Source organism: Panthera onca, chromosome A2 (genome assembly GCF_046562875.1).
Source record: "Panthera onca isolate mPanOnc1 chromosome A2, mPanOnc1 haplotype 2, whole genome shotgun sequence".
In the NCBI taxonomy this organism is placed as follows: domain Eukaryota; kingdom Metazoa; phylum Chordata; class Mammalia; order Carnivora; family Felidae; genus Panthera; species Panthera onca.
Window position 1 is genome coordinate 61,541,007 of NC_138340.1, and position 25,335 is coordinate 61,566,341.

Genomic DNA, 25,335 nt, shown 5'->3' on the forward strand with positions numbered 1-25,335 from the left:
AAAATGGCAGCTCTGGGGTTGAACTCTACCTAGCAACAAGATCAGCAGCTGATGTTGCAAACTTATTTTTATCTCCGGGATGAACAGCTAAAAACCGCAGCCTCCTCCCACACCACCTGGGGACCCGCCCCCCAGACCCCACTCCACCCTCCCTTCTCACTTGCCGGGGGGTCTCTGAGCCCCAGAATGGGGGGGGGGGTCCTCAGAGCCTCCCGAGTGTCAGCCCCCAGGTCCCCGCCCTGCTCGCCTCCGCATCCCAGTGTCTCTGCACTTCCCGTCCCGTGTCACCGCAGCCCTGACACTTTGTCCTCCATGGGGAATGGATTGCGGGCCCGGGGCCTGCTCTGCACAGGATGCTCTGGACCATGTCTGCACTCCACTGCCGCCCTTCTTGCCACCTTCACAATGATGTGAGCCTGCCTGCAGCCTAAAGCCTCCTTGTAGGAGCCGTCCCAGTTCCTGCTTCTCTAGAGAAGATACTGGGAGCTTCTAGTTCTAGAAGAGGGCGGGGCACTCTCCCCAGCTCCTCCTCCCTGGATACAATCCAACAGACATCACAAAGACCCTGAGATGGAAAAGAGACAGCAGATGAGCCAGGGGCCTCAGGACTGGAGAACCGGGTGCCATGTGTTGCTGGGTCCCCCACGTAACCCGGGCTGGGCACAGCAGCCTGCACCTGGAGCTGCCATCCGGCGTCCACAAAACAGAGGACAGGAGAGCTGCTCTCAGGGGGTGGGGTGGGGGGCAGGGGGCAGCATCCCGGAGCCCTGTATCCCCGGTGCTGAGTGGAGCCAGGCCCAGCAGCACTCTGAAAAGCAAACACCAGGACCATGGCCCATGAAAAGAGGCCAGAACCTTCGCAGAGGCGAGGAAGGGGGACTGCTTTGCTAAAATAGGAGACTGAAACCAGGTCAAGACTGTCCTCACTAGCAGCCAAAATATCCAGGATACAAGAGAAAATCCTGCAACACCCCAGAGCCAGGAGAGCACAGTTTGAGTGAGGAAAGACAACCCACTGATGCCGAGGCCAAGATAAATCAGACACTGGGGTTACCACACGAGGTTCTAAAGCAGTCACCACAAAAATGCTTCAACAAGCAAGTATAAATTCTCTGGAAACAAATAAAGAAATAGAACATCTCAGCAAAGAAGTTTTTTTGTCTTGTTTTGTTTTGTTTTGTTAGAGACTGGGAGAGAGAGAGAGAGAGAGAGAGAGAGAGAGAGAGAGAGAGAATCCCAAGCAGGCTCCATGCTCATTGCAGAGCCCAATGCGGCACTCGATCCCATAACCCGGGGGTCATGACTGGAGCTAAAATCAAGAGTCAGAGGCTCAACCAACTGAGCCATCCAGGCGCCCTTCAGTAAAAAAGCTGTATGTTTCTTCCTTATAAATTTAAAAAAAAAGTCTATAAAAAATTAATAGAACTGAAAAATGCATTAACCAAATTAAATAACTTGCCAGATGGACGCGATAGCAGAGTAGAGATGAGAGAAGACAGAACCAGCAAACTTGAAGGCCAGACCAACACGGTTTACTCATCCTGAACAACACAGAGAAAGCAGACTGAAAAATAAGGTGAACAGAGCCTCGGAGACTTGTGAACAATAACACGAGACCCACTTTCATGTCATCGGAGTCCAGAGGACAGGGAGACAAAAGGGGGGGGTGGGCAGAAAAAAAATTAAATAACATCGGAAAATGTCCCAATTTTAACAAAAGACATAAACCTACAGATTCAAGAAGCTGAATAAATCTCAACAGGAAAAGCCTAAAAAGATCCAGACCCAGATGTATTATAATTAAACTTCTGAAAACTGGGGGCACCTGGGGGGCTCAATCAGTTGAGCATCTGACTTCAGCTCAGGTCACGATCTCACGGTTCGTGGGTTCGAGCCCCTCGTCGGGCTCTGTGCTGATGGCTCGGAGCCTGGAGCCTGCTTCGGATTCTGTGCCTCCCTCTCTCTCTGCCCCTCCCCCTTGGTGTGCATGCTCTCTCTCTCTCTCTTTCTCAGAAATAAATAAATAAAAATAATAACCTTCTGAAAACTGATGACAAAGAAGAGCATCTTAAACCCCGCCAGACAGAGATGACAAGTTCTGGCAGAGAAGCAGCATTCAAATGGTGGTGGCCTTCTCACCTGCAGCCACAGTGGTCAGGAGCATGTGGCCCAGCATTCCTTGAGTGTTGAAAGAACAGAACGTCAACTGTACACTCCACCATCAGTGAAAGTGTCCCTGTGGAGTGCAAGGGAAAGAGAGAGACCCCCAGATGAAGAAAAACTGAGTGAATTTGTTGTCATCAGACCTTTCTTCAGACAACGTCTCACGGAAGGTCCACAGACAAGTCTTCACGGGAAGAACGATGGAAAAGGTGGAAGTGGAGGCAGACAATAGACTCCTTCGTTCCATGAATATTTGTAATCATGTCTTATGAAGCAAAAGTTTTCTCACCATCTGATGTGCCTCAATGTAGATGAAATGCTTTAAAGTTTTGGAGGATAAAGGGACGTTAACAGAAGTAAGGTTTGTACACTCACTCAAAATGACGGCAGTCCTATATGTCTATGGGAATGCCTACGCAATCCCTAAAAAACTATACAAGGCGACATATATTTAAAAACATGACAGATACTCTGGAAGGGAATTGTAAAAAAGGCTCAAGAAATCTGCAGGCCAAGAAACACTAAACAGAAGAATGAGATGTGGAGAAAACAAACAGGAGGCAAATAATAAAGTGGCAGAGTCTTTACTCACTTAGCACTAATTACCTTAAACGCATGTGGTCTAAATACACCAATTAAAGGACAGGTTGGCAGAATGGATAAAAACACGACCCAACTATATGCTGCCTCTGAGGAACTCACTTCAAAACAGGCCAACAGTAAAAGGCTGGGGAAAGATACATCATATAAATATTAATCAAAAATATTATTTATGTCAATACAGCAGAAGTGGCTGCCTTATGTTGAGGTAAAGTAGACGTGAGAGCAAAGAAAACTGCCAGAAACAAGGACAGAGCCGATCTACCCAACAGCCACAACAGTCCTGAATGTGTGTGCACCAAACAACAGAGCTTTTGAATCCATGAAGCAAAACCAGGAGGGTGGAAAGGAGCTGACAAATCCAGTTAAAATTGGGGACTTTCAGAAACTGACACCACTACAAAATCAAGAATGTACTATGATATGGCAGAACTGAACACCATCAACCATCAGGATCGAATGATCTATGGGACACTCTCTCCACCCAGCAGCAGAATACACATGTCTCTCACGTGCCCACCGACACTCACTGACATAGACCATATCCTGGGCCCGAAAACAAACCTTGAGAAATTTAAAAGAATTGGGGTGCCTGAGTAGCTCAGTAGGTTAAGTGTCCAGCTCTTGATTTTGGCTCAGGTCATTATCTCAGGTTCGGGAGATCTAGCCCCACATCTGGCTCCCCACTGGGCATGGAGGCTGCTTGTGATTCTCTCTCTCTCTCTCTCTCTCTCTCTCTCTTTCTCTCTCCCCCTCCCTCCCTCCTCACATTCATGCTTTCTCTCTTAAAAAGAAAAAAAGAAATGAAATCAGACAGAGTATGCCCTCAGACAATAATAGAATTAAAGTGACACCAATTAGAGAAAGACAACAGAAAAATCTCCAAACACTTGCTTGCCAACTTAACAACACATTTCTGAAAGAGGAAATCTCAAAATTAAGATAAGTAGAAATGAATGAAAAAAAAAAAAAAACCCAAAAAGTGAAAGCTGCTGGGTGCAGCTAATGCAGTGCTGACAGAGACATTTATAGCATTATGCTTACATCAGAAAAGAACTTAAACCAATTACCTAAGTTCCCACCTCAAGAAACTGGAAAAAGAGCAAAACAAGCTCAAAAAAGTCAGAAGGAAGAAAATATAAAGATGGAAGGAATCGATGAAATAGAAAACACAGAAACTATAGAGAAAATTAATGAAACAAAAAGCTAATTCTTCAAAAACAAAAAAAATCAATAGAATTAATAAGCCTCTCCCAAGATTGATAAAGACAGAGAGAAGACACAAATAACCAATATCAGGAATAAGGTGGCATACGACAGACCCTATGGCCATTAAAAGGAGAATAAGAGGGTGGTGCGAGCGCATTAACTCTCATAAATTGAACAACTTAGAAGAAATGGACCAGTTTCTCAAAAATTCCAAACCACCAAAAACTCAGATGAAGTAGATAACCTAAACAGTCCTATGACCATTAAGAAAGAAAGAAAGAAAGAAAGAAAGAAAGAAAGAAAGAAAGAAAGAAAGAAAGGAAGGAAGAAGGAAGGAAGGAAGGAAGAAGGAAGGAAGAAAGAAAGAAAGAAAGAAAGAAAGAAAGAAAGAAAGAAAGAAAGAAAGAAGAGAGAGAAAGACACACAAAACCACAGACAAATCTCTTGTCAACTTCTACACATAAAAAAATCCTCAATAAAATATTAGCAAATTGAACTCAGCAGGGTATAGATCAAATGTGAGTCATTCCAAGTATGCGAGGCAGGTTCAATATTCGAAAATCAATCATTGTAATATACCATGTCAACAAGTTAAAGAGGAAAAGATCATATTATCATATAAATTTATACAGAAAAAAAAACATTTGACAAAATTCAAAACTCATTCATGAAAAAACTCTCAGCACACTAGGAACAGAGATGGGTTTCCTCAACCTCATGAACAGCATCTAAAAATCCTAAAGCTAACCTCATAGGTAATGGTGAAAAACCGGATGCTTATCTAAGGTCTGGTACAAGGCAAGCAAGTCTGGGTTTGCCACTCTTGCCCGGCATAGTACTGGAAGTTCTAGCCCCTGCAATAAGGACGTATAAATAAGCAAAAAGCTCCCAGATTGGACATAACATTATCTTTATTTGTGGATGACATGATAGACTACATAGAAAACAGAATCCCGAGGAATGTACAAAAACTCCTACAATAAACGAATGGAGTAAGCTCACAAGATACCAAACCGACAAAAGTAAATTTCATTTCTGTATATTAACAACAAATGAGGAAACCAACATTAAAGATGCAATTCCACCACTACTAATTGGCCCAAAGAACACAAAACACTTGGCATAAATCTAACAAAATGTGGGGCGCCTGGGTGGCTCTAACCCAGTGATGCATCTAACTCTTGATATCGCTCAGGTCATGATCTCACATTGGGCTCTGTGATAACAGTGTGGAGCCTGCTTGGGATTGTAACTCTTCCTCTCTCTCTGCCCCTCCCTCTCTCTCTCCCAAAATAAATAAGCATTAAAAACATAAACTATACTTACAGAAATAGGATTTAAAAAAAAATCTAGCAAAATGTGTACAGAATCTACATGAGGAGAGTTACAAACACCCATGAAAGAAACGGAAGATCTAACAGCTTGGGAGAGAAATACCATGTTCAAGGATCAGAAGACTTAACATGGCAAAGATGGTGATTCCTCCTAAACTGGTCCAGTTTCAATGTAGTTCTTACCAAAACACCAGTGAGATTTTTTTGTAGACATGAAGAGGCTGATTCTAAACTTTATAGGAAAAGGGAGTGACCTTGGAATAACCGAAACAATGATGAATAAGAAGGACAGCACCCGGGGCGCCTGGGTGGCGCAGTCGGTTAAGCGTCCGACTTCAGCCAGGTCACGATCTCGCGGTCTGTGAGTTCGAGCCCCGCGTCAGGCTCTGGGCTGATGGCTCGGAGCCTGGAGCCTGTTTCTGATTCTGTGTCTCCCTCTCTCTCTGCCCCTCCCCCGTTCATGCTCTGTCTCTCTCTGTCCCAAAAATAAATAAAAAACGTTGAAAAAAAAATTTTAAAAAAAAAAAAAAAAAAAGAAGGACAGCACCCACAGGGTCAGGGCTGAGCACACCGCTCCAGGGAGGAAGGCAGGGCTGTGCTGGTGGGGGGCGGGCACACAGAGCCGTGGAACAGAGCTGAAGACTCAGAAGCCAATCCACATAATTGTGTCCAGTTAATTTACAGCAAAGGAGCAAAAACAATTCAGGGAAGGAAAGAGTCTTTTCAATAAATGCCGGAGAAACTGGACTATCATAGGCCAACCTGACCCTAAGCTTCACGCCTGACAAAAATGAACTCAAAATGGATCATGGACTTCAATGAAAACACAAACTATAAGACTTAGAGAAAAAAGAAACAGGGAAATCTTTGAGATCCACACAAAGATTTTTTAGACTCTTTTAGACACTGAAAACATCATTCATAAAAGGAAAGTTCAATAAATTGGACCTCATGACATTAAAAACTTTGCTCTGAGAAAGAATAAGTTAAAAGGCTAAGACGACTAATTCCAGACTACGAGGAACTGCTTGCAAATCACACATCTGACAAGGGACTTTTATCTAGAATATATTTTAAAGAGTTAAAATTTAACATTAAAACAATCCATCCAATTAGAAACCAAGCAAAAGACAGGGCAGACATTTCACTGAGGAAGACGCGCGGCTGGAGAGCTCCGGACAAGGCCAGCCGTCCGGCCACCGGGGAAATGCAGCTGCCAGCCTGGCGACACGCCAGCACACACCTGTCGGAGAGGTTGCCTGAATTAGTGTCCTGCTGCTGCCGTGACAAAGTACTAGCAACTCAGCGGCTTGAGAAAACACAGCTATTATCTGATGGTCCTGGAGGGCAGGAGCCTCAGACGGGACTAGAGTCTGTGTCCACAGGGCTGATCGCTTCAGAGGGCCTGGGCGAGAACCCCTCTCCTCGCCTTTCCCACCTTCTAGAGGTGCCCACTTTGCGTGGCTCACGGCCAGCAGTGGCTGGTTTCAAAATGAAAACTTGTGTTCACACAAAAAGCCTCCACGTGAACGCTCAGAGCAGCTCTATTTAATAGACCAAACTGGAGGGGCACCTGGGGGGCTCAGTCGGTTGAGCGTCCAACTTCGGCTCAGGTCATGATCTCAGGGTTCGTGAGTTCGAGCCCCACGTCGGGCTCTGTGCTGACAGCTCGGAGCCTGGAGCCTGCTTCGGATGCTGTGTCTCCCTCTCTCTCTGCCCCTCCCCTGCTCGTGCTCTGTCTCTGTCTCTCAAAAATAAATAAAGATTTAAAAAAAAAATTTAATAGACCAAACTGGGAACCAGAACGTCTTGGGCCCCGTGCGCGGCCCATTCCCGTCCAGGGCCTCGCACCAGCAGCAGCGAGGAGTCAGCTCCTGACTCACACGGCTGGCATGAACTCGAGCTGAGAACGGCGGTCTCAGGGAAGTACCACGTGATCCAAGAGCACAGCCTTCGGCATGCCCGTGACGGCGGTGGCCGAGAACTGACAGGGGTTCCCAGGGGTCCGGGAGCCTGTGGCCACCCCATGATGAACAGAGCAGATGCACAGAGTGTCATGTGATGAAACCACAGCGTTGCACACGCTTGGGGACGCATAGCGCTGGGAATCCGAGTTCCGTGGGCTGTCCCAGTCAGTCCCCTGGATTGTCCTTGTCCTGCAGCCACTGGGGGAGGGGCTGAGTGAACGGGGCCCAGGACACGCCACAGTCTCCTTTGACCCTCAAACAACACAGTTTGGATTGTGCAGGTCCATTTATACGTAAATTTTTTCGATAAATACAGCACAGAATTGTAAATGTTATTTTTTCTTCCTTCTGGTTTTCGTAATAACGCTTTCTCTTCTCTGGCTTCCTTTATTGTGAGAATACAGCATGTAATAACGGACCACACAAAACACAGGTTCACTGACTGTTACGCTACTGGTAAAGGTCCAGTCAACAGTGGACCATCAGTAGTCAGTTCAGAGGGTCCCAGGTTATACAGCGTCACCACCTGCGCTGTTGGAGGGCTAACCATATAATTATCTCAACGTCAGAAGTCAAGAGTTGACCCCAGGGGTGCGTGGGTGGCTCAGTTGGCTAAGTGTCTGGCTCTTGGCCATGATTTCACAGTTTGTGGGATCGAGCCCCGAGTCCGGCTCTGCACGGACAGCTCGGAATCTGCTCGGGATTCTCCCTCCCTCTCCAAATAAACATTAAAAACAATTTTTTTTAGGGGTGCCTGGGTGGCCCAGTCAGTTAAGCATCCGACTTCAGCTCAGGTCATGATCTCAAAGCTCTCATGGGTTGAAGCCCCACGTTGGGCTCTGCGCTGACAGGGAGGGAGGGAGGTGGACCAGGAGGTCAGCTGGCGACCACCCTACAGGCTAGGCTGTGCTGGCTTGGGACCGGGTAAGACAGGATCCAGGAGGGAAGCAACAGCCATAGGGGGCAATCCCTCCAGCACCACTGGGCAAATACGCATGCAGAAACCGCCGGCCCCCAAGGTCACAGCTCCCCCCACTCCCTGCCGCTCCCACAGGAGTTTCTGGGGCTGCTGTAGCCGGCAGGCTCAGGGGCTTAAGAACACAAGTTGTCCTTAGTTTGGAGGTCAGAAGTCTGAAATCAGGAGGGGCAGCATCCCCACCCCCCACCATCCAGAGGCCGCCTGCCCCACCCCTGAAGCACATCGCCCCCACACCCACTTCTGTGGCCATGTCTCCTTCTACTACCTGGCCCCTCCTGCCCAAGGGGCTGCCTGTGAGAACACGGGGCCCCTGGATAGTCCAGGACCACCTCATCCCAGGGCTACCACCTGGCGGCAGTCCCTGTTAGCACAGTCAGGGGACATAGCCCCGGTTCTGGGTGGGGGGCTTTGTGCTGCTGGCCACCTTCCCCCACCCTGGCAGCCCCCGCTCTGGGTGGCCCCTCACCTGTCCTGGGTGGGCGGGACCTGCAGCCCAGCCCCCACCTCTGCCCGGGACCTAAATCCCAGAGCCGGTCTGCACCTCAGGCCCCTGGCTCTGGCCCCTGTGCCCCAAGCACATTCCTGCCCTGGCCCCCCAGCCCCCAACACACACTATCTGGGCTTTCCCTCCGCCAGGGTAGCCGGCTCTGCTCCATCCAGGTCAGCTGGGTCACAACGGTGCCCCCTCCCCACTGCCTGGTGCAGTGGTGGGGCCATGCTGGTCAGTTCTGCCCACCAGATCCCCCACCCCAGCACTCCCTGGCTCCCAAGGTTACAAGAGCGCCCAGAAACCGGAACTTGGGTAAAATCTCCCTTTCAACGCCAGCAACAAATGCAGATAGTTTGATGGGTGTGAGTTTCACTTTGGGACAATGAGAAAGATCTGAGGACAGACAGTGGTGACAGAGGTGCGCACTCGAACACGGTTAACCGGTCAGCTTTAGGTTTGGGACTTTGACCACATTTTAAAAGCTGTGGCCTCTTGACAGCTGTGGCCATGGCTGCCAGGTCACCTCCCATCTGGAGGTGGGGGAGGAAGTGGGGACGGGGCCGAGGGAACCAGGCCCAGCAGTGGGGGTCCCTGAAGGACAGGGTGCTGGTGGCGGCTGTCAGACTCTCTGGTGTCACAAGGGTACAGTTGAGGAAGGTGGGTGGGGTCAAGGGTCCAGGGAAGATGGTCCGGGGCGTGGTCCAGCTCCCAAGGGGGCAGGAGTCTAGAGGGTCCAGGGTGGGTGGGAGGCCCGGCTCTTGGAGGCAAGGGGGCAGCAGACGGTGCGTCCCCCGGTGCTGAGCCCTCTTTGTGGGACCCCCAGAGGGGCCACAGGCACTGACAGGGATCTCTTGCGGAAACTGAGGAGCAAGGGGCCCTCTCCACACCTCCGTGGTACCCTCTGGCCTGGGGTGAGGTTGGGGAGACCCTCAGGTGCACCCACCTCTGCAGGGGCCACAACACCCCCACAGGGGTCAGTAGGTAGCTTTGGAGGACTGCCATCCTGCACCTGGGCCCTGACCTGCACCTTCCCGGCAGGTGAGCGGACCTCACCACCCCTTGTCCTGGCCCTGGGGTGCACTGGGGGCTCTTCTGGCCTGCAGAATCCATCCTCAGTCGCGTTCACCCCAGATCTTTGTGCTTTATTTGGATCACGAGCCCAGGTAACCCAGGGTTCTGGTGACAGGGCTGCGTACTCAACTGTAAACACAGAGTGCACACTGTCCTGTGACTATCAGGGGCAATGACAATCCCTGCCAAGTCCCAGGATGCACTTTGTGACCTCTAGTGTGCCCGGTGCTCCAGAAACACAGCCTGCCTCCCCTTAACCGAGGGGGTTGACACACCTGACCCATCCAGAGACCAGGACAGGGACGCACCTGGCCTGCGGGGCAGTCCTGACCCTGCCAGGTATCCCTGAGGATGCTGGCGCCCCAGAAGGCAGGGGCGGGCCCTGCCCCCTTCCCCACCGGAAGTAGAGACAGGGTGGGCAACACGCCCCCCTGCCCACTCCCTCCCTCACCACGTGGGCCCAGAGTGTCGGTTTAAATGGGGAGAGGTCACCTGTCAGGGTGAGGGAAAACCTCGTGGCCAAGGACCATTCTCTCATTCCAAGTCCCTGCCTCCTCCTCCCTCAGTGCCTCTGCTAGCATCTTGAGCCCCGGTCTAAGGTCTCCTGTCCCCAGGCCCCCCCGTGGCTGCTATCAACCCCTCTGAGGACAGCACACCCTGGATGGCTCTGCACTTCCCCACTATGGCCCACCGGGGGCCACACCCCAGGCCACAGGATGGTCCTGACCTGGCCAGCTTCCTTACCACTCTGCCCAAGGGGTGGGCTCCCCCTGGCCTCTGGCCCCACCATCTCTACACCTACACTGGAACCCCTCCTTAGGGAGGAGCCCCAGGAGAGCAGCTGGCCTGGACCCAGATTAGGAAGTGGTCAGCCACATCTCAGGGCCCCCTCTTGGAACGTCTGGGCTGTGGGGGTTCCGTCGGCAAATGACACCGGGGGCCTAACCCCCACCTGCAGAGTGCCCGGCCAATGCCAGGCCAGTGCCACGTGTACAGCAGAGGCCGGTGGGCCCTGCAGGGGGTGGGGCAGGAGCGGGGACTAGCTCCAGCCTCAGGGGTGTCACCTCTGCAGGCCTCCCACACTGTGTGGACCGAAAAGAGCCCATCCGGCTTTGGTAAACAAGCCTGGGAAAGCAGGAGGCCAGGCCTGGGCTCCTTCTCCAGGATGGAGGTCTCAGGTCTGCCTGGCAGGACACCAGTTACCCAGGACGGCCACGTCAGGCTGCCAGGCCTGCTGTCCACAGCCGGGGTGTGCCCCCATCCCACCGTGTGACCCCCTCCCCTCGACACGAACAAGACTGAGTCCCGGGAGCCCAGACTCTCCCGGCATGGGCTGCAGTGTCCTCGCACCTGGTCCTGTCCCCTGACCCCATCTAGGAGGTGCCGCACTCTGGCAGACCTGCGTGGGCAGGCCGACCGTAAAGAACCCTGCCAGGTAAGAACACTGCCAGGCTGGTGCGGCTGGGTGCTTGGGGAGCAGAGCCTGAAGTGACAGAGGTTAACTCCCCACACCTCCACCCCCGAAGCCGTGACAGTGTCAACACAGGAGCGTGGTGTCCCCACCATGTCCACATGAGCACCAACCTGCTGTCCAGGGGACTCACAGGCAGCAGCTGGGCCTGCCCGTGGGGCAGACGTTTCTGGGCACACATGTCCTTGTGCAAGAGCTACAGCCCCATGGACGCATTTCCACACAGACCGCGGACCCTGTTCCCCCTCCCACACACCTTGGGGCAAACGTGAAAGATGGGGCTACTCCTCCCTGGCGGGTTATCTCTGGCCCTGGGCATCTGTGCGTAATAGGGTCATGTGCCCCCTCCATTGGTTCAAAAATCGCAAACCAGGAAACAGCGCCAGCCCTGCCCACTGAGTGCGGTCCCCCCCGCGACAGAGTGCACAGGAACATGGGCGTGAGGGTCCACTGGCCACAGTTTGGGATCTGTGCTCACCCTGGGTTTCCAGAACCTGCCGCAGACAGATGGGGGCCCTGTAGCTACAATCCTTTTCTCTTGATCCAAAATTCATCAGATTTCCGAAAACCACAGGTCAGAGACCGGCCTGGCTCACGAGACACTGAGGCGTTCTCCGCTTTGGTGTTTGCAGTGGACGTGAGCCAAGGACCTTGTGGCTGGAGTCCCAGAAACCTCCACACACACACAGACAACGTCTCAAATGACACACAGGGACCCTGAAGTGCTTAAATACAGATTTATTGCAAACAGACACTGGAGAAGGGGGACTTCGCAGGCAGGCACCCCGCGGTTCCTCGGACCTCCGCTGACGGAGCTCAGTGGCCGGTCTGCGGCTGCCGTGTCTAAAGAGAGAAAACACGCAGGCTGCACGGGCTCCAGGGCCCAGGCCAGCAGCAAGGGGCAGAGGATGCCCAACGGAAGGGCAAGGGTGGCCCAGCAGCAGCCACGTGGACGGGTGCCTTGGCCCCACCGGCCGCTCCCAGACGCAGATAGGATATGGTCACGGCAGGCAGGGTGGGCAGAAACGCAACACTGAAAACAAAGTCGGGCAAAGGAAGACACGTGACCACAGAGTCCACGGCCCCCCCCTCATCTCCCAAGTAGCACACCCTCACCAACAGTTTCCACACGCGCACGTCAGCACACAGGCGTGCAAATCCGGGGGGCCTGAAGAGGGGTCTCAGCAGCTTGGCGATGCCCTCGATGGCACCAGAGCCACCTGAGGCCTGGTCGATCAGGAGACTCAGGGGTTCCCCACCCACTTCTGGCCACCCTGAGCCAGAAACCTGTCCCCACACGACTGTGACATGCCAGCTCCCAGCTACTCAGGTGAAAGGAGGGGTCTCCTGAAGGACCACCCCCAGAAGGAGTCCTTCTCCCCAGCCCCGAGGGCAGAGCCCACGAGGGTGGCCCACAGCGACGGCCACGGGGCTGGCAGAGCAGAGGTGGCAGTGGCCCTGGGCTCAGTGGAAGAGGAGGGGCTGCCGCATCGTGGTCTCTGTGATCTCCCGAGGGTGCCCAGTCGGCTCTCTTACAAGGACCGGGTCCACAGGAGGACATCAGAGGACAGTTCCTGCTGTGCCTGTGGCCCACGTCCCCAAGCGGCGACCAAGACCCCACTCTGCTCCTCGACGGGTCTGAGCAGGCAGCGGACACACACAAAGGCCAAGCGAGACCACACGTGTGTGCCCAGAGTCAGGTCAAGGCTCGGACCCCGTGCCCCCTGCACCTGGGGGTGCTGGTCCAGCACTTCCCCCCCGCCCCCCCACGGGGAAAGCAAGCAGAGTGCGCACAGCAGCGAGAGGAGAGCAGGGGGGGGCCAGCGGCCCGCTCACCCCACGCTGCTCCGGAACAGTCTGGAGATGCGGGGCTGGGAGCCACGGGTTCACCCTTGAGAGAAAGGCTGGCAGGGGCCAACCAGACGGCGAGCCCCTGCAGGAGGGTGCCAGGGCGCTAAAACTGCACGGCCCCCGGGGAGATGTTGAACATGGCTGGGTCGAACCGCTGGCCTCGGAAGGGAGAGCCTTCTGCGTCCCACCCCTTCTTCAGCATCTCATGGACTTTCTACAAACAGAAAACAGACACAGAGGTTAGCCGCACAGCCCAGAGCAGTGCTCACTCGGCCTCCTCCACGGGAGGACCTGCCTGGGCGACCGCAGGCCCCCACGCTCACGCCCCCACACACAGGGCAGGGGGAGAAACCCTGGCGTCCAATGAGGCTGCGGGACTGTCCTGCCTGGGACCACTCTTCCCCGTCGCTAAACCCAGTGGAGCAGGGGCGAGCACATCAGACTCGCACCAGGGACCTGGACACCAGCCCCAGCCGACACGGAGTGGGTACGACGGGCCCCCCACCCACTGCTTTAGCTCCAACTCCCTCCTGCCACCCCCTTTCAAGCCCTCTCCTCAGTCACACTCTCTCCACACTGGACATGACTCGCATGGGCCCTGCGTCTCCGGGGTGGGCCCTGAGCCCACTCCCCACACCAGCCCTGCCCCAAGTCCAAAGGGACTTGGAAGGAGGCCTCGCGGGGCCCCTGGTCAGGCCCTCACAGGGAGCCACCAGTGAGCCCTGCTGCATCTCTGGCCCCACACATCGCCCTTCTCCCAGGGACCAGCTTTCCTCCAGAGGCCATCAGTTGAGCTGTCCACAGCTGTGCGCGGCTTCAGCACCTCTGAGCCTCCCCTGCTCCCGGCACAGCCCGCCTGCGGCCCTCGCGCTCTCCTTGTGGCCCAAACCTACCCCCCCACACCGTGCTTCCCCCATGGCCGCATGCAGGGATGGCCCTCGTTTGCACACACTCCTCCCCAAATCCCCACCAAGCCCGGGCGCGTCCCAGACAGCAGAGCCTGTGCCACTCATTCACTAGCGTCTCACCCGGGGGAGGGGCACGCGTGGCCCCTGGCTCCCTCGTGCCTGCTGAAGGTGCCCAGAAAGCATCGCTCCTGCCCTGGGGCCAGCACGCTGCCCAGCACACAAGTCTGTCTGGACTCCCCCCCGACTCCAGGCACAGAGCTCATCCCACGAGCCAGCGCCATCTTCAAAGCTCTTCAGACACTTCCCCGTCGGCTGCCTGGCCTTGGGTCTGTCAGCAAGGGTCTCCTGCTCCCCTTGGGCCTAAGCGCCCGGCCCCCTCCCAGGCAGCGACCCTAGACCCTCCCTCAGGGTCCACGTCCACACAGCTTTCGTCCGCCAGCCACAGGCGACCGTCACGTGACTAAACTAGCCCGGCTGCTAAACTCGCACAAAGACAAGTCCCCTGCCCACAAACTCCATGGTCACAGCCAGAGACTCGGCCCAAGAGGTACCGAGAGCCTCCCCTCCTGCCCTGTGAGCCCTGGTGATCAGGGAGCCCGGCTGAGAGAAGATTTGGAGACTGGGGGCAGGAGCCCACTCGGGATAGAGCAGTCAGCGCTCCGAGTGACCCTCGCAGGAAAGCCGGCTGCACGGGGAGGAGGGGATAAAGACAGGGCAGGCAGAAGGGACACACCAGCAGTGGACCCCCGACATTGGCAGGACCACAGTGAATGCCCCAGGACGCAGAGGACACCTCCGAATCTCAACGCCACTGGGGGGCTCCTGTGTGTGACGCACGTGGAAAAAGAAAACAAACCCTAGAAGGTGGGTGGCTGTGGTGCCCAGCAACACCCCCTCACCCATCCAGTCCCCGTCACACTGGGGTCCTGGTTCCCAACAAGGGGAGCAAACAGTAACCTGACAAAGGTGACCCTTTCTTCCGCTCTTGGGAATGAATGAATGCACCCACCCCACCCTCTTCTCTGCCCCCAGCGTGGGCCTCTGTGGACAAGGGGCCCCTCCCGCCGGCCCACCGGACATCTCAGGCCTCTGACATTTGTTCCAAAAGGACTTGGAAGGAGGCCTCACGGGGCCCCTGGCCAGACTCCCATGAGCCCTGTGAGAGGGAGAGAGCTAGGGTCACACGTGGAGTTACCGCATCTGTGTGGACCTGCCCGTCATGGCCCCACCACCTGGGCTCTGTCCAGGTGTGGAACACGCGCCCCATGCCAGACAGAGACCAGGCAACCGGGCTAGAGCGGCCTGCGAGGACCCAGCAGACAGCCGGCTATGCCACGGCAGGGACAGCCCCGCCACGCCACCAGCCCCCACCGGATCTTCCCTGCCCAGCACAGCCCCTCCCCCACACGCCCCCTTACCAGCTCATGGCTCTGCGGCTTGCCTTGCAGCTTCTGGTGGTAGTCAAAGGTGAGCCTATCCAGCACCGCGTGCTCCTCCTCGTCCACCGTGGCCATGGAACGCTCCTTATTGATCTTGTCGATGTCGATGTGCTCCTCACCCTCCAGGACTGCGCTCCACCAGTACTCACCCACCTTGTTCAGGCTCACCTGGGGCACACGGAGCAGGGGGGGCAGGGGGGTGCAGAGCTCAGTGCATGTGTGTGTGGGGCACCGGTCAGGGGGCACATGGGGGGGCGGGGAACGGGGCTCAGTGTGTATGGGGCACCGGTCAGGGGACACGTGGGGGGCCGGGCTCAGTGTGGGGGGGCGCACCGGTCAGGCGGCACATGGGGGGGGGGGAACGGGGCTCAGTGTGTATGGGGCACCAGTCAGGGGACACGTGGGGGGGCCAGGCTCAGTGGGGGGGGCACACCGGTCAGGGGGCACATGGGAAGGGACGGGGCTCAGTGTGTGTGGGGCACTGGTCAGGGGACACGTGGGGGGGCCGGGCTCAGTGTGTGTGGGGGCACCGGTCAGGGGGCACATGGGGGGGACGGGGCTCAGTGTGTGTGGGGGCACCGGTCAGGGGACATGTGGGGGGACCGGGCTCAGTGTGTGTGTGTGGGGGGGGGGCATCGGTCAGGGGGCACATGGGGGGGGGTGGGGCTCAGTGTGTGGGGGGGGCACCAGTCAGGGGACACACTGTGGGGGGGACAGGGCTCAGTGTGTGTGAGGGCACCAGTCAGGGGGCACATGGCGGGGAGCAGGGGGCTCAGTGTGGAAGACGGGGCACCAGTCAGGGGCCTGGGGGATCAGGGCTTGCCCCACCCCCCACGTCCTCTCGGAAGCCCAGGACCCCACCCAGCCCCCCTCACAGCCTCCCTGCACCACCAGGGATACACTGGACCCCAAACAGGAACCTCTATCCACATTCTTCGGCCCGGCCCTGCCGGCTCACCCGGCACACGCCAATGTCGGGACTGCATACAGGGAGGGCCCAGACTGCACGCCTCCTGGGGACTGGTGGCCAAGAACTGACAAGTGGGCGGCCCACTCTCCCTCACCCTGTCCATTTACCATCCAATGACCTGAAACCCGTCATGACCCAAAGGGCCAGGAGAGAGAGCAGATGTGACCAGCCAGCAGCTAGAGCAGGTCTGTGTCAGGGCAGCACCCTGGGAAGAGGGTTACTGGCTGGAGAGCGATCATGACACCACAAACCCAGACCTGGTCCCCACCAGTGACATTTGCGAGGTCCCTGAGAAGGATTCGGGCTGTGGGCACGGATACAGGGCGGGCCACAAGTGAGAGGATCACAGCACGGTGACAGTGTGGCATCAATGTCGGCACAACAGAAATAAGCCTCCCCCCTTCCGCACCGACTGTCCCAGGGGGCGTGGGGCTCTGAGCGCCCCCGCCTGCCAAGTCCAGCAGAGGAAGGACTTCTCCCCGCCAATGCCGTGGTCTGCGTGTGGGGTGGATTTTGTTTCCAGATGCTCCGTTCAGCTGGCTTCTTACGGACTCTGCTCCTCAGTTTGGGCCTGGGGACCCGACCCGGCCAAGGCCCCAACACTGAGAATCTTCACTGAGGTGCAAATCTGTGTTCCTTCCAAAGCAATGAAAACCTCCCGAGTGGAAGCGTACTCCATCTTCATTGTTCCTGGAGAGATGACCAAGGTGCTGATCCATCTCGGGAAACAGAGGCCCTCCAGGCTCATTCTGTGTTCCCTCCGCTGTCACCCTGGCTGGGGTCTCTGCAGACACCCTGGAGGCTGCCGCTCCAGGGGCCAGCCCTGCCCTGCCCCAGGCTCCGCCGCTGGCCCTTCTCACCCAAACCACGAACCACACGCAGGGTGTCTGGGCAGGTGTGCACGCACGACCAGGCCCCGTGCAGCCTGGGGATAGGATGGGCTGATGCTGCACACAAGGAACCCAGTGGGCTGCACTGCCCGCGCATCTTGGGTCCACACGGCAAGCACTCCCGGGCCCTTTGCAAACCCAACAAAAACCAAGACAATCCCAACACCACCTTTAAAAAAATTCTTTTTGAGGTGAAGCTCACAGGAGGCGCCTGAGTGGCCGTTGGTTGAGCGTCCAACTCTTGACTTCAGCTCAGGCCATGATGCCAGGGTCACCGGGTGGAGCCCCACGCTGGGCTCTGCACTGGTAGTGTGCCGCCTGCTTGGGATTCTCTCTCTCTCCCTCTCTCTGTCCCTCCCCCACTCATTCTCTCTCTCTCTCTCTCTCTCTCTCTCTCTCTCTCTCAAAATAAATAAACTTCAAAAAACTAAAGTCGACGAGTCTGTGTCAGTGCATATACAGTGTTGTACAACCTCCACCTGTATCCGGTTCCGCAACGGGGTCACCACCTCAAAAGGAGCCCTGTGCCCGCAAGCAGCCCCTCCTCCCGGCCCTGAAACACGTCACGTGTCCTTCAGTGCCCCCGCCTCTTGCACTCAGCATGGTGTCCTCGAGGTACATCCACGTTGCAGTGGCCAAAACAAGACAGCGCCGAGGAGATGCCCTTGGAACAGAGCTCGAAGCCCTGGGTCTAAAGGAGCCTGATGGCTTAACGTGGGGTTTTGATTTTTCACTGTAACATTGTTACTTCCCTAAAAATCAGGTTTGTGGAGACGCGGTCTGGGGGTACGTCCTGAGCCCCGACAAACACACAGCCACACAGCCAGCAGCTCCGGGTCACGAGTCCTTGACGACCGAGGGTGCAAGCACCTGTTCTCGAGTTTCTCTGCCATCGTGGTTTTTTGAACATTTTACTTGCAATTAATTCCAAACACATCCATGCGCTTTTCCCCGGACCTCCCAGCAACATGCTTTATCATCACGAGTCTGCACACGAACCCTCTCTGTTTAAGACATGCGTAACACACAGCAAACTCCAGGATTTTTTTCTGAACCACCTTGACCCTTGACCCCTGATATTTCCATAAGGGCCTCCTTCCTCTACTAGAACCGCAGCTCACCTTCCCTCCAGCACGGGATGTGTGCTGGGGTCCTGTCCCCACTCAACTGGAACATTCCACGGCCTCTCCTAAAGACCATTCTTCATTCGGGGTTTGTCTGGTGTTTCCTCCTGATTAAACTCAGAGAAGCGTCCCCAACAGGACACAGCAAAGGGGACGCTGTGCCCTTCCCAGCATGTCCCCTGTTTAGGCACAGACATCATGCAGCCACATGCTCTGTGCATTCCTCCTTGACCCCATCTTCCCCACACTGGTGGCAGGGGCCTCCTCCTCCACGACAGCTTCCTCCTGGACGCCCAGTGTTTCAAAGGCCCCCACTCACTCCCGTCCCCAACTACGCTGGTGTTCAGTCTCCTGGCTTGACAGGCCAGCGAGCTCACTGCCACCTGGTAACATGCCCCCCCTTACCTGGCCTCCCTCCAGGATCCTGTACAGACTGGGTCCCAGACCCAGAACCAGCTTCCTGAAATGTCCTCACAGAAACTTCAAGCTCCACATGAACGAACCCATAACGCCCACAACCTGTGCGGGTGAGTCACCACCTCTGCCTCCCCCACCCCCCTCCATGGCAGAGCCGTGTCCAAGCAGGCGGCCAAGTGCCTGCTGAGGTGCCCTCTGGACAGTGCAGGCTGGGGAGGCATCCATGAAAGCTGTGGACAGGGGCTCCGCGGAGGCGTGTCAAGCCCAGGACAGATGACAGGAAGCTGCCCTCTGCAGGCACTTCTGTGAGGGGATGGGGATCCGCATCCAGAACCTTCCAGAACCTGCTGGAGGTGCACCATGAGGGACGGGATCCACATCTAGAACCTGCTGGAGGGGGTGCCATGATGGGCAATCTCCTGGTGTTCCATGTTGTCCACAAGTTTTTTAAGCTTACAAATCAAAGCACCACGTGGGCCAAACAGGACAGGGCCACAGTGTGTGGTGCAGGTGTGGGGGAGGTGGGAGGACCCACGTGCTGAAAGCACAGGGCGGCCAGGTGGTGCTGAGCGGGGTCTCTGCGGGATAGAGGGACGGTATCTGGGTCCCCTGGGAGCGCGGCCCACCGGTCCTGTCAGCACATCCCTACTGCCCTGGCCCCCCGCCCCCACTCCCTGCTGGGGCTCAGGGACACCTGCGGTGGTGCCAAGGTGCTGACTGTCCCAAGAAACTCCCAGGACCCCGGGAGATGAGAGTGCTGAAAGCCAAGGGCCTGCATTTCATTCTGGCAACTGGTTTTCAGGCTTCCGGCATACACCAAAATGCTAACGTTATTTAACCTGCATTTGGGAGGAAGAAGGATACGCTCTCTGTGACACTGGTGGCCACCAGCGAGAAAACAGCAACGGGAAGGCCCTTCCTGAGAAACCCACATCCCCACCAGCAGAGGGAGAGAGAGAGAGAAAGGAGTGCAGGGGGACCAGCAGAGGACACACAGGGACCCAGGTCACCACAGAAACAGCGCAGGGGGGGAGCCCCTGGCAAACGGCCAAGGACCACAGTCAGCCTGCGACTCTGCTTCTGAGAACTGAACTTAAGGACCTAAGTCAGTCATCCAAGCACGCGGAGGCACAGCATGTACACATGCTCACCCCCATGTCCCCTGAGCAGACACGGGCCCCAGAACACCCTGCACCTGCTGAGCCAACCTGAATGGCTAGAGGGTCAGCTGACGGACCACCCCCGCCTGGGGTGCATCTCAACCCTCCACCCCCAGACCCTCCCCCTGCCCCCGGCCCCCGGCCCCCGGGCACCAAGCCACCAGCACCACCTGGAGGGGAACCGAGGACAGTGTGCCGGGCGGTTCTGGGACAGAACGGTCGGGGGAGGCGCTGACTTCACGTCTCTTGCCTGAGAGGCATTCTCGAGTGTGGGAGGGAGGGAGGCAAGAGCTGTCATCCGGTTTTAGCTGCCGCCCCTGCCTGCTCCGAAAGCAACCACTCGGGCGAGGGGGTGGCTGGGAAGCAGGCGGCCTCGACTGTCAGGAGGTCAGGGGCGCGGACCAAGGACTCTGTTGAGGTGAAGGCAGTCCTGGGGTGCCCACCTGCTCTGTGAGGCCGTCATGGACACACTGACACCCGAGGCCTGTGCCACTGCCCCAGGGCAGTGGGGGACACTTGCCCTCTCCGGGTGAGGCCAGCCGGCCCCTCCTGAGGGGTCCAGGGATGGGCTGTGGCCCCAGTCTCCGCCTGTCTTCATGTTACTACTGGTTTGCGCATCCTCCTCTGTCTCACACTTCCCTCTCGTCTCCCGCGAGGTAGCACGTGCAGGTTCCAGGCTCTGGTGAGGACACCAGGGCATGTGGGGCCCTCTGCAGCCCTCAGGAGAGGGGCCCTTGACCATATTCCTTAGCGGCCCACATGTCGAGAGTGACCGACCACGGCTCTCGGCCTCATCTCGAGGGTGAGGAACCGAGCTCCCATGGCTGATGAGGTTCCCAACGCCAGGCAATGCTGAGCAGAGGAGGGGCCCCACCAGCCCTGCCATCTGCCCCCAATGCCCGAGCGACACGGGCTTGTTCCCAGCAGCAAACACAAGCAGGGCCTTCACGTGTCAGAACAGCTGAGCCACCATATCATCTCAGATGCATGACCCCAAACATCACCGACAGATGAACTATCAAACCCAGACTACGGCCTGTGGTCGGGAGCGAGGAGACACGGGGGAAAGACTGCATCCCATGGGCAGGACACGTCGGCCATGCCAGGGCCAGGCTGAAGAGTGAGCTTGGGGACAGGCAGGCAGGCGGTGAGGCCCGCACACACGTGGCTCCAGCAAAGACAGCCAAGCACTCTGGAGACAGTGGGGAGGGACCTGTCCGGCACCCGGGGATCCAGGGTTTCCACATGGACCCTGCTGGCAGGAGGTCCACAGGGAAAACTCCTCAAAGCCGCGTTCCTGGCAGCAACAAGTGCACCAGCTCCGGGATGGCGAGGGCGACCACAGGAAGGCCTCCAACCGGCCACAGGCACTCCTCCCGGCCCCGTCCTGGGCGTCCTGCAGCGGGAAGGCCGACAGGGAGGGAACAGGCGGGCTTCAGCTCGGGTGAGCCACTTCCAGGTGCAGGGTCCGGGTCCAGAAAGCAAGCTTCCAGAGAGTTTACTGTGTTACCAGGCCACTCCGAGAGCCCGGCCCCCTGTGTGCTTACAAGTGGCAGCCGGGACGATGAATCGCACTCTGGCCCGGCCACAACCCCGCTTAGGCACACGCGCACAAAACAGAGACAACATGGCCACGAGGACGTCAAAGTCACCTCTGCCAAGCAAAGCCATTACGAGACGCACTACCGAGTCATGAGCAGCATGTTTCCACAGCAGTGATGTCAGGTACACCGGTCACAGTGGCTGTGAGGCCAGCCTGTCCTTGTACGGACATGGTTTCGTGCATCCCAGAGGAAGTGTCAGGGCAGACAGACTGCATGGTGAGGGCTTCCCAGCCATGCTCCTCCGGGGAGCACAGCAACGGTACCACCAGGACTCACCCTGGGCACTGCTCTGGAGCCGCTGCACCCCTTGTCCACGGGTTCCGGCCTCACAACTCCACCTGTGCCACAGGAGCTGCCAGCGGCTGTCACGGGGCAGGGGGCAAAGAGACCCTGACTGTGCCTCCCACGACCGTGGGAAGTAAGGCCGTCATCGTGAAGGTATTTTGCAAATGAGAGGAGCTGGAGACACCGCCGCCCACATGGCCGGGTGCAGGGATGGGCTTTTGGGGGGGGGGGGGGGGGGGATGGGAGGCACAGCCTGACGGCCAGAAGGGCTGAGCCCCAGGGTGACGAGAGGGAGGCGGTCTCACGGAGAGAAGCCTCGCAAGGACAAGGACGTGCAAAGCTAGGTTCAGAACAAGGGCCAAGCAGACATGCCTGTGCTCTGCGACCCGGTGTCGTCGTCATGCGGAGGGGCCTGTGCTCTGCGACCTGGTGTCCTTGTCATGTGGAGGGGCCTATGCTCTGCGACCCGTTGTCCTCGTCACGTGCAGGGGCCCCATGTGCCAAGGAACTCCAGCAGCCCAGCACTGACAGACCCCTCTCCACCCCACGGCCCTGACAGTCCCCACAGACAGGCTGGCCCGCTGGCACCCATTCCACGGAGATGCAGATCTTCATAAAACCGAAACACACATTTTTTTGCTTTCTTCTTTCCTTCCTTTCTGGCACACGTGAAGAACGTGCCTTTAAAACCCTCAGGTTTTGTCCAAAAACCTGGTATCTTCCTGTCTGGTGAGGCACCCTGTGCCATATGAGGTCCCGCTGGGCAGCACCCACTGACCAGGCCAAGACCCTGAAGAGGGGGCAGAGCCATGGAAGGTTCCAGTAAACAGGGCACTGAAGCTCCTGCTGGGGCTCTGCAGCCCCGAGTGGCTCAATGAGACCCCCACTGTCCAACAAGCGGTCCGACTGTGCTCTGCGTCCTCTGGTGCAGCATCCCGGAAATTCAACCTGCCTCTCAATCCTCACCTTACTTGACTCTGCCTCCGACATGACCCAGGACCTGGCAAGCGGGAGCCTCTGGGACCGGGGGTCACATCCAAGCGAGCTCTGCCGTGCAGGGATGACCCTGCCAGGAGCCCCTCCATGCTCACCGAGTGCAGCCACCACGTGCGCCCGAGGACGGACCACCGTGGGTCTCATGTTAACGTGGCTCCACTTCAGAGTGCCAAGTGGTGGGGGCCTGTAGGGCCGAGGCCAGCAAAGGCGCCCTGAGCGGCGCCCTAGACCGCAGGAACCCCCCCTGCCCCCAGCCCCCACTCCTTCCCGCAGCCCAGCATGGATGCCCACACTCACCAGAACGCACTTCCCAGGCTCCAGGCTCCAGAGGGAGCTCTCAGTATTGACTTTGTGGGTGAACTTCCCTTCCATGAGGACGTGCTCCCCAGCTTCCTCCAGCACGGCCACCCGGATGGAGCTGCTGCTCAGGGCCACCGAGACCTGGAACCGAGGAGAAGGGAGTCACCTGGCACCCTGATGGGTGCGCAGCACACTCCAAAGCAGGAGCCGGGTGCAGACCAGAACACGACACATGACTACCTGGGAGCAGCAGGCAGCTGGACGAAGACCATCGTCCCAACCAAGGGACACCTGAGGAGGCCTGCGCATCAATCTCCTTCAAGTAAATGTACTGCAAGTTCTGTTTACACGTGCACAACGATGACATGGGGAAAACCACTGGCTTCCCACCAAAGCCCCTGCTCCATCAGGGGACCGAGCCCCACGCGGCAGGCAGGCGTGGGTGGCGCAGCTGGGGTGTGCCTCCCTCTCCCATCCCGCCGTCTGGCAGGGGGAGCAGAGCCCCCCCACATGCCCTCTTCCAGGAGCTGCTGAGGCTGCACCGAGCAGAGAGGCACCCACCTCGCTGGCCAGCACCCAGTGCTCCCAAACCCCTGGAGGTTCATCAGATCACGAACTGGACGAGGAGAGCAAACCAGTCCTGTCCCTTTTCAAACTCTGAAATCTGTGTCTATAATGCAAAGTCTTTTTGTGACCGCACCTGAAGAATGCATCAGGTGAAGGGACACTGGAGGTGGGAATCCAGGCCTTCCTAAGGGTGGGCTCCATCCGATTCTGTGTGGAGGCGACACACGCCCCCCCTCGCCCCCCCTTCGCCGCCCCCGCCGCCATGTGACCCCACAAGTGCTCATTAAACGTAAAGTGTTGAAAACAAACTCTGAGAGTCACAGATAGATATTCAGGCTTGGCTGCTGTAACCTAACTGCCGTAACCTAACGTGAAGTACCCTCAGGTGGAAGATGGCCCATGGCAAGATGCCGTTCCATTAACTTTGGCTTTCAGAGACAAGGAGAATTCCAGGCCGCGCCTGGGGACGGGTGAGCCACTGCCCACACGTGTCCACACACAGGCTGGGTGGTATCCTGTGGGCACGGCTGCCCCTCACCTAACCTCTGGGAGGGTTTACTGTCGACTCGGCCGGCTCCGTGAAGACACGGGTACAACCGGGCGTTACCCAGCACCTAGCATACTCCTGGGGGATCCAATCACTGGCCCGTCAGATGTCCTTGACCATGAACCTGGGGTGCAGTGGAGGCACCCCAGGAGCAAGCTCGCTTTAATAAAATCCTCCCAGCCGGCGTTACATAACCATAATCTCCAAATTCGGGCAAGCTGCTCACGCTGCTGGTCTTGCACAACAGGGGATGGGCCAAAGCACCGAGGGGACCCAGAAAGGACACGCTTCCAGTTCGAGATGTCACTCTGGGAGGGGTGAGCATGTCCCAGCCTCTGCGACCCACAGAAACAAAGCACAAAGAGGAAAAGGCCAGACGGCACAAGGGAGGAGGTGGGAGACCAGCACAGACAAGCTTCCAGCAGCTCCAGGGAGACCAGCACGAGCATGGGGACAGACAGTGTGGAGCAGGGACAAAAGACTGGTCTGCACCTGGGGGCCGTGGCCACCTGGGGCTTCCGGCTGGCAGTCGGCAGGCAGGGAGGGCAGACGCCAAGCAGCTCAGAGTCAGGGTCAGCCCGGGGACGGCTGTGCTGGGGAGGACCCATCAGAAAGGACAGAACACACCGTGGCCCAGACCAGCGCGGGGCGCCATCCCAAACACCCTGGTCAGCAGTGTGACGGGCAGTGTGTGGGGGCCGTGTGGGTGGCCAGCCCCTCAGCCCTCCTAGGTGGGAGAGGAGCAGACCCCAGACCGATATGGGGAAAATCATCAACACCATCCCCTACCCTAAAGAATGTGGAAAATAGGTTTTTAAATAAAAAACAACCAGGGAACTCAGAATTGCATCCTGAAGGAAAATCTGCAGCATGGAACACAAAGACTACAGAACTAATTAGGAAGAAAGGAAATTCCAAAATATTTCCAATACACACCCTCAGAGAGATGAGAGGAGTGTGGAAGCAAAAAGAAACAGGAGAACAGAACGCTCA

The 25,335-nt window shown here is 56.9% G+C and overlaps 1 protein-coding gene across 3 annotated transcripts in view; it reads right to left on the bottom strand.

The window, feature by feature from the left end:
• Positions 1–12,007: 12,007 nt before the first annotated feature.
• Positions 12,008–25,335, bottom strand: part of NUDCD3 (NudC domain containing 3) — a 62,136-nt gene continuing 48,808 nt past the window's right edge. The window contains exons 4-7 of one of the 3 annotated variants that reach the window (XR_013554068.2): positions 23,226–23,369; positions 15,462–15,650; positions 13,121–13,349; positions 12,008–12,127 (exon numbers count right to left, since the gene is read on the bottom strand). Coding sequence is in view for 2 of the 3 variants with exons in the window: in XM_078442639.2 (XP_078298765.1) it covers positions 13,239–13,349; positions 15,462–15,650; positions 23,226–23,369 (444 nt within the window). In the remaining variant the exon portion in view is untranslated. Of the gene's footprint in view, positions 13,350–15,461; positions 15,651–23,225; positions 23,370–25,335 lie in introns of all 3 variants that reach the window. The other 2 variants (XM_078442640.2, XM_078442639.2) reach the window with 2 other exon arrangements.